The sequence below is a fragment of the Papilio xuthus genome, unplaced genomic scaffold, assembly GCF_000836235.2.
Source record: "Papilio xuthus unplaced genomic scaffold, Pxut_1.1 DF828952.1, whole genome shotgun sequence".
In the NCBI taxonomy this organism is placed as follows: Eukaryota; Metazoa; Arthropoda; class Insecta; order Lepidoptera; family Papilionidae; genus Papilio; species Papilio xuthus.
In genome coordinates this window covers 4332655-4341853 of record NW_013529697.1, presented here as the reverse complement: position 1 = coordinate 4341853, position 9199 = coordinate 4332655, and the positions used below count along the sequence as shown (strand labels likewise).

Here is a 9199-nt window from a genome sequence, read left to right as displayed (position 1 = left end):
AATAAAACACTGTAGAGGATCGGCAGCACTAACAAAATCTACAGTCCACTGTGGTACTCAATTCCATGTTATATGACAACAAGTTCTACCAACTAATGCAATAAAGATGAATTCACGAGATTTTTTAGCCGATCTGTTAGGTATCAATGTCTGGTATTATTAGTGAGTAATAAAAAACGACAAAGAACAAGAGTTTGAACTTGTAACGTAATACTGCCAAACGCAGTATAAGGCGACCCCTCTCTAGATGGAGCGATAACCTCTGCAGGCAGGATGTTGATGAGTGCATGCTTGTTGCGCAAATTTTACGAAAGGACGACAAAAACAAGCTTAATATTTACATAAACTTTAAGTGGTTATTTGAAATTATACATTCCTGTATTACTTCTTTGAGAACAGTTATTATATAGGCAACAGAAACTTTTGCCGCAGCGCAACCGTAATTTCAGTTTAAATCGATCATAATTTTTTTAAAGCTATAAAATACTCTTAGCAGTTTATTCAATTATATAAACACTAGATAAATAGAAAATGGATGTATTATCATAACTACATTTTTAGCTGACTAGATAAATTATTTGATGGCATGGGGTCGTTAGTCTAGTCTGGCACTAACCAATTGTTAAGGTCATAGAATTTATCTCCATTAACAACAAGTACAATTAAATACTTATTTCTTAATATTAATTTCTATGTGGCGGTTTGGTCTATCTACCATCTATGCTATGAAAGACTTAACTTGAAGATGATTTAAACAATCATGTAATGATTATCTAACAAAATGTCTTTGGCCAATAACAGAACATTTCTTGTAGTATCAATATAAGATGTATACTCGTAATAAATAGATTAATTAAAAAAAAAATCAATAAATTTCAGTTTAAAGAACGTTAAAATAAACTGAATTAGGCACTCGTAGTTAAATGTCAAGAACTTCAAAGCTATTGAATTTAATTTTATAGAAGCACTTTTTTATATTAGCAGTAATCGTGTTTAAAGCAGCTTATTTAAAAATAATTGTGGAGTATTCTAGAATTTTATACATTGTTTAGCTCTTTTTTATTAAGCCACGATCTTGCATAGGTGTTTTTAATTTCTCTCAATTTTATAATCTACAATCTTATAATCTAGAATAAGTTAGCACGTGCTTTATGTATGGATAAGTTAAAGGTTATTGCTCCCTAAAGTCATATCCATAGTTATTTTACTATAAAAAGGTAAAGTTACGCGTAACAAGTCTTAATAAGGCAATATATTAACTCGTCACTTAGTTATATGTTTATGACATTGACCGTGGTAATCTGAATACATGTTGCAGCAAAATTAAACCACAATAAATATGGTAGTCCACTAATGTATATTGTGGTTTGAAAAGATAAATAACGATTGTGAATAAATTAAACATTTGTGAGACCAAGTTATAAGTTAATTGCAGGAACACTTGTATATGTTTTAAATATAATCAAACAGGATAAATTCGCAGCAAACAGAATATGGTTGCATGCTGATTGGTTGCTTAGTAGCCGCTTAGCGCAGAGTAGATAAACTCATCTTCCATTAGGGATTCCTGAGTGGCCATTTAGCGTCATTAAATGCGGCAGTAACACTTAAATTATTTTTAAATGTAACTTGAGTAAAATTGGAGAAAAATCTAAAAGTTAAACGAAACGACAAACCGCACAATTAAAAATGAAACTCGATCTAAAGCATGTTCTAATTAAAATTAATTAAGCTGATAACTGGAACGACAAAGATTTGTGTTAAGCGAGACTTGATTTAGAAAATTGCTCGCTTCATTGGAGACCTTGACATTTTAACCGTCATGAAGATCGATTCTGTCTGTTTTCAATTATTGAATTTAATTACTTTGGATGTTAATAGTACGCATATTGAATAAATTTTAAATTAACTTATGCTCAATTACTTCAAACACACAAAAATAGTTGGCATAATTGTTACGGAAAAACCTGTCTGGTTTTTCTAAATTTAATATATTGTTTTACGGCTGTAATCTATGTTTAATGCTTGATTTCGATTCTAAAATTATTTCAAATATGGTACTATGTATGAAACGAAGTACAAAAATTATTCGAACGCCTTCTAAACAATAGATATTTTTTATCAATAGCTATTGCGATCTTCAGATCGGGTTAATGTTAATTAAGTGGATTAAAATATTAATTAAAAGTACCATGGGAAGGAAAATTGTAAGCAAGCGAAGAGTTCGAAACTGAATAATAATTCGGCGGTTAGTCTGGTAAAAACTTGGTATAAGTTGGTCAAATATGTCATATTGGATGGAATGAGTAGTACAATATTTGTCTCGTTATGCGATCAAGCATGTTCCACTTCACGTAGATAACCGGCAGCGTGCAGTGAGAGGCATGAAGGATGTATGCGGCAATAACGCAATACTGGCTGCTTGCATTCCGAAAAATATCTTGTTTCTATTCGCTACAAGACAAGTTTCACTCAGAGAAAAAAAACTAGAAATCATTTCATGTTTCTAGTTTATACATCATTTTCATGTTGACCTTTTTATTATTATAATTTGCATATCGTTCAAAGAGCAAAAGGAAAACTTTATTATTATTGACGATAGAATTTTTGTATTATCGGTGGACTTACTGACTATAAGGTAAAAGTAAATTTTAATTATTGTAATCTTCATGCTTTTAAATAGAAATATATATTTTTTAATTATAGGAAATATGTAATTTCCATACAACTGAAAGTCAGTAATCTAATTAGAACAATTTCCCGGTCCTCCTAAGTTTTGTACATCAACTTGCTTAAACTGAAAAGCTATTGCGTGTTTTAATATTTATTTATAGATTTGTTAAACATATCTTGGCGGCAACATACAAAACAACATACGCAAATAATAATAGATCATTTCTATACGTTATTATATTGTGTTGTTATCTTGAGTTACACAAACATACCATATAATAAACAAAATCTGGATGACCTGAAATAAATTGAAATCCATACACATTGTATATAGATAAATTAAACTGTGAATTATGTAAGAGGCAAAAGATGTGTTTATTCTTAATTAATCTTATGTATACATAACAAATATTAAAATAAGGATATTAGAAGGAAGTGGTTTAATATTAATTAGACGTTAACAATCATGGCGTAGTAACGAGACCTTTATTGAAACTAAAAACTAACGAGAACATAATAAAATGTCTATCAAAATATGATTTTAATCGAGTAAAATAAGTTTTAAATAGTTTTTACTAAGACATCATAGATACAAAGCTTGGTTAATTTGACAGAAATATTTAAAAAAAACTATTAAAGAGAGCAATAAAAATAAAGGACCGGTAAAACTACTAGAAACGTCGTACTTTCATTTTCTCTTTTACTACTTCACTGTATGGTCAGCACAATGTTTTTTCTCTTAGCAAAATAACTCGCTATTTGTAGAAAAAAACATACAAATAGAATCCTCCTTTTTGAAGTCGGTTAAAAGACAACATAGATAGACCTATACTTAAGTCTAGTGTAGGTTAATTATGTCTACAAATTTATATAATGAGTACTGGCGACTAAGAAACATTCCATTTGCGGTTTATCATTAATCCGCTTAAAGACTAAGTTCTAACTTTAGGTAGGGATTTTTCTATACTAATATTATAAATTACAATGTTTTGTTTGTTTGTTTGCATTGAATAGACTCCGAAACTGTTGAACCGATTTGATAAATTCTTTCACTGTTGTAAAGTTACACTATCCCCTGGTGACATAGACTATATTTATTCCTAGAATTTAATTTTAATTCCACGAGAACGATGTCGAGTGCCACTGCTAGTACATTATAAAGAGACGGCAGTAGTTAAAAGTTCATGCTATTTAAAAAGGTCATTGCTAAGTGACGTTTATAATTGGATTTAGGATCTAGTCAGCAGATACAGAACGACAGTAAAACCACTTTGTTTAAATCATAGACATCTTTTAATATAAAATTGTGTAAGCGAATAAGCTACAAATAGCTCTTATGACCTTTCCATACGTCCAATAATCATTTGAGTGTTTATCGTTAAAGAATCTCATCAGCAAATGGAATCTTTTAAGCCGTTTGTTTAAAACTAAACTGTTTAAAGCTATGTAAAATTGCTTTGCTACATTTTTTGAAAACTCTAGGTTGGGACATCATTATGTTGTACATCTCTTACTTATTTATATAAAAAGTAAGTAGGGCATGCGTCCATTGGGTCTCGGGTCGGATCGTTACTGATCCTTCATGCGTGATGTACCGGACCGCGTTACAAGCTGATCATGGCACACAGCCAACACATCAATCGGATTGCCGGCATCTTTTTATCATGAAGGCAGTCTATCAAAATTTTAATTCAATTAAAAAATATTTGATAATAGATTAAGTAATTCACAAAACTATTTTTAACGATAAAAATTGACAGCCCCGATATAAAATATACAATAAATGTCGACTAAAGATGATTATTTTCTACTGGAGAAGGAAAGTAAATTATATAGATTTCATATGATCGCTTTTCGAAATTTGTTGGTTCGCTTTTTCTTTACTTGTACCTTCGTATATTTTATGATACTTTATTAGTCATAAACTCAACGGATGCACAAAGCAGGATTAAATTGTAGTAATACAAGGAAAAAGCACTACTTAATTTTACGACATCCTCTTATCTAATTAAAAAATCTTGAATGGTAAAAAAGACCTCTCAAATTACGCAAAATTTTTAACGAAATCCAAAGAAAAAGTTGCAAATGACGCCAACTTCTATACTTTTACCGACACGAACATATCAAAGTAGCATCAATTAATTAACTCAAAGAATTCTCACGGCTAATATAATCGTGAAAGACGATGATGTTTCCATTTGTCTTGGAAAAATGCTTCTATACAAAAGTTTGCGAAATTTGTTACGTAGTTTCCCGACTTAATCAAATAAAAAGCCAATTTATTAGGTAACTGAAGGCTACAGAACAATTTTTTGCTGTTACATAAATAAGTAGAGAAAGTATCAAAGCTTTACAGAACAAAATCTTGAATGATATTATTGTCCAGTGCTGGCCATGTGGACACGTCTACATGTGATCTGAAGAGTTTTGTTTGTGTTTTTATTTTTGTGTCTGAATTTAAATTTGTATTTTTTGCTGTGTATGGACCCTGTGTCTGAATAAAAAGATTTATTATTATTATTGCAATTAATTGCGTTTTCCATAATAGCAGTTTAGTATCCAGCACTTGATTTTAAACATCAGGAACCAGAATACCCTCCACCCGACGTGTCAATTATAGCGCGTACCCGGCATTTTATTTAGCACGTGGGGAATCAAAGTACCATGACATCAATGTAATTATTTTAAACATTTAAATCTAATTCCTTTACAGACTGATAGTATCATTGCTTGAATCAAGGACTACCGCGTATTTCTTACAACGAATTTCTGTTTGACAATACAATCAAGTATGATTGTAACAAAAAAAATGGTTAGTTTAAACATCAGTTTGGTTACAATTACATTGAGGCGGCAACCTTTACGGCCTCGCGGCGGAGGCGTTGCAGATGTCAGTTTCTCAACCGATTGAAACTTTTATTGCATGCCATGTCTATTTCTAGACTTGAATCCACTTCAAATTGACTTTATTGAACAATGGGGGAATTATTTATCAACTACAGCAATCCTATGTATATACATACAAAAATAATAACAGATCAAAATATATGCTCAAAGAGTAGTAACACATTGTGTAACTACTCTTTGAAATTATTTCCTATATTAATTAATGAAGGTACATGTTCAATTTTTTTTTTAATAAAGATTATAAAGTAAAGATTATGAACTGGGACACCTGGCTATCACACGTCACAGAGTATTTGATTATTTATTATGATAAGAATAAAACATTACTAAGATAGAAATTTATTTAATCAACATTATAAAAATTTATCATAAAATTGATGTATTGCTATTTTTTTTTTTACAAATAATAGCAGGTTTTTGTTAATTGACTATTATGTCTTGTATCATTACAACTAAGCTCTAGGCTTGTGTCAGGATATGGTTTACGAGAATAGAAGAATGGCGAGATTCAAATCCTTGACCATGTGATTGGAAATCCATACCCTTAACTATTAAGTTATTGATGCATTTGACATTGATCATTGTACCAAAAGTAATAACTCAAACATGATTATCATATATGACAAAAACATTTCTACTTAACATAGATTTTCGATCACATAAGAGATGTAACCTTTTCATCAGATTTTTGATTTAATGATACAATTTGCAAACATTAAAATCTCATTAAAGTTTGAAAAAATATAATTTTTTTTTGTAGTATATTTAAAAAAATGTAGGTAGGATTATATGTAAATAGTTTCTGGAATTAATTAGGTAACATTTTATTTAATAATGATTAGGTTGTGACCTAAGATCAAGGTCAAGACAAAAATCAATGATGGATTTGAACCTGTTAAGTTTCCGTCTACATTTTTCTTTTTCCTAATACATTTTCCAAAAAAAAAAGATAAATTATAAGAAGATTTTTTACCAACAACAGTTTTTACTACATTAGTTATAATTGGACTACATTAGTTAGATTAAAATTTACATGGGCAAAAAATCTAATTAATTTTTCCCAAAAAGTTTGCATGTTTTAAAAATATTAATAATGTATAAAGAACACATACACTTAGACTTAGTACCTTATAAAAAATAACAAGTAAAAAGGTACAAGTTAGTGCCGCATAGAGCTAGAAATAGTAACATTTATAAATAAAACTTACAACTTCTATTAAAAAAACATTGGATACTTACCTAACATACAATATATTTGAAAGCAGTTCGCAACTAGCTAGCCATATCTCACTATTTCTGACTACTAATCAAACGCACAAAACGAGGTGTTCTTTTAGTTTTTGCTCTCAATAAAACTAAGATAATACGAAATGTTAACTAAACACCGCCCACGTAAACTAAACAACTTTCTACGAGCGTTTGAAATAGTTGTAATACTTTAAAAAGCACAATTTAACTTGAAAGGTTTGAGTTTGAGGGTTCTTCACTGAGATTTTTGCAATGCCTTAATCACAACCATCAAAACTGAATCCTAAACCTAGCCTGAAATTCTTGCAGAAGGAAATGTCAAAGTGACATGAAACCATTTGACATTTGTGACTAAAATCGAAATTGGCTGTCGGCCTGTCGACATCGATCATTTTATAAAATGCAAAATTTTAAAAAATCTACTTAAGCTAAAAAAAAAGATTTAACTCGAATAGTTAGGATTTACTAACATATCTTACCTACATATTTATCATGGAAATTCAATCAATATTTTCTAAAGAGTGAGGTGTTTCATTTAATAGCAACACCCGAAAGACAGACACGGATTATAGAGAATTGTTGTTACAAATTTTTTGACATTGACATTGATTTTTTGCTCCAATAAATATACCAGGCGTTTGTATTGGAGGTTATTTTATTTATTTACGTCTTTTGTTACCAAAAAGTACATTGAATTGATTATAGAAAAACTTAAAAGAGAAACATGGATACTGTTGTCAAAAGTATGATGGAAGAAGATGCTGAAGAGGAAAAGAAGGTAAGACAGTAGGACTGAAACAAAATTCAATTTTATCAAAATAATGTTAAAATGTTATATTTATGTAATCAATAATGTAGTTTTAAATTGTTGTTAAGCTTAAATTTTACCTTATGAATTAGTTTGGAAATTACTTAGCATGGATAAATACAAATCATTGAAATTAATGATAATTTTCTATTTTAATTCCAGCTACCATTCCAAGGGAATAACAATAAGATTTAGTCGCATAAAGAAATCTGTTTATAATCCTTTGACACTTGTTAACCTTAAAATTTATTTTCAGGGCTTAGTTCTCTTTGGTCGAGACTTGTCAACAATTCCTTGTTTCCGAGAAAGCTTTCTATATGGAATCAGTACTGGTGTTGGGGTTGGAATAGCATCTTTTTTTAAGACTTCAAAGCCGTTATTATCACAACATATAGGAATGGGAGCATTTACAATAACCACATTGGTATATTGGTCATATTGTAGATACAATTGGTCAAAACAGAAATTTGATGCTCAGTTACTACAATCTGCTTTAAAAGATAAAATAAGATATGAAGGTACAGGTGTAGAAAAAGAAATGGAAGAGAAAGGAATTCTGAAATCAGCGTAGAAATATATGTTATTTATATTATTGTACTATACTGTAAAATAGTTAAATAATTTCAGTTGTTAGAATAAGAGAAATGTAGTATGTTTTTGTAAAAAATATCTTTTTTTTTTTCAATAAAATAAATTATGTAAATGTGTGTTATTTAAATAAATTACAAATATGATATTTTAAAATTAATTTTATTATTTTGCATCACATAGATTTCAAATAGGACTACTTTGTAATTGAATCCTCTTTATGTAAAACTATTCTAAAGAGTAAAATTCATGGATACTTTAATATTTAAACTTATATACTGTTACTGTTTATATATTGCATACCCAGGTCTTGATATCAGGGTATTTATTGTGTGATCTTATGTGCAGAACAAACATAATAATGTGAAAGGTAAGGTCTATCACTAACTTCAGCTATTTAATATATTTACTTTAAAGTTTTTAAGACTATAAAGGTAAAAATAGCTGTATATAATGATTTATATTATTTATTATCTACCAAAAATTAACATAAAATCTCGTCTTACTACACGTCCTCAATAACATAACACGCGCGTGATATGCATCGTGCGCTTACTCGCCCACGTTTTGTTAAATGTTCTGGGATTTTTTTGTAATAAAACAATAAAATGATAGTACGTAAAAATATGTATTAAGAAAATACGAAAAAGATAACACGCAAACAGTTCGCTATGATTAGCGTATTTAGATCTTATGTTCACGAATATCATTTAAATCTTACTAATTATAAATGCGAATGCTTGGATGGATGTTCGTTAGAAGGTATCTCCAAAACGGCTGAACGGATCTCGATGAAATTTGGAATAGACATAGAGTATAGTCTGGAAGAACATATACCCTACCAATGATCCTGAAAAATGTACAGTTCCCTTGTAATACCTACGTTGGATTTACTTATTTACTCGATATCTCCCCAAGGGTTCAACACATCTTATTGAAATTTGGCACAGATATAAAACATAATTTCGAGTGCAA

The 9199-nt window shown here is 29.7% G+C and overlaps 1 protein-coding gene across 1 annotated transcript; it reads left to right on the top strand.

The window, feature by feature from the left end:
• The first annotated feature begins 7459 nt into the window (after nt 1-7459).
• On the top strand, nt 7460-8339 carry l(3)87Df (cytochrome c oxidase assembly factor COX20 lethal (3) 87Df). Its single transcript, NM_001312299.1, is given in 2 exon segments — nt 7460-7606; nt 7893-8339. Coding segments are annotated over 2 exon segments (369 nt in total). The 5' UTR covers nt 7460-7552; the 3' UTR covers nt 8208-8339.
• Nucleotides 8340-9199: the final 860 nt, after the last annotated feature.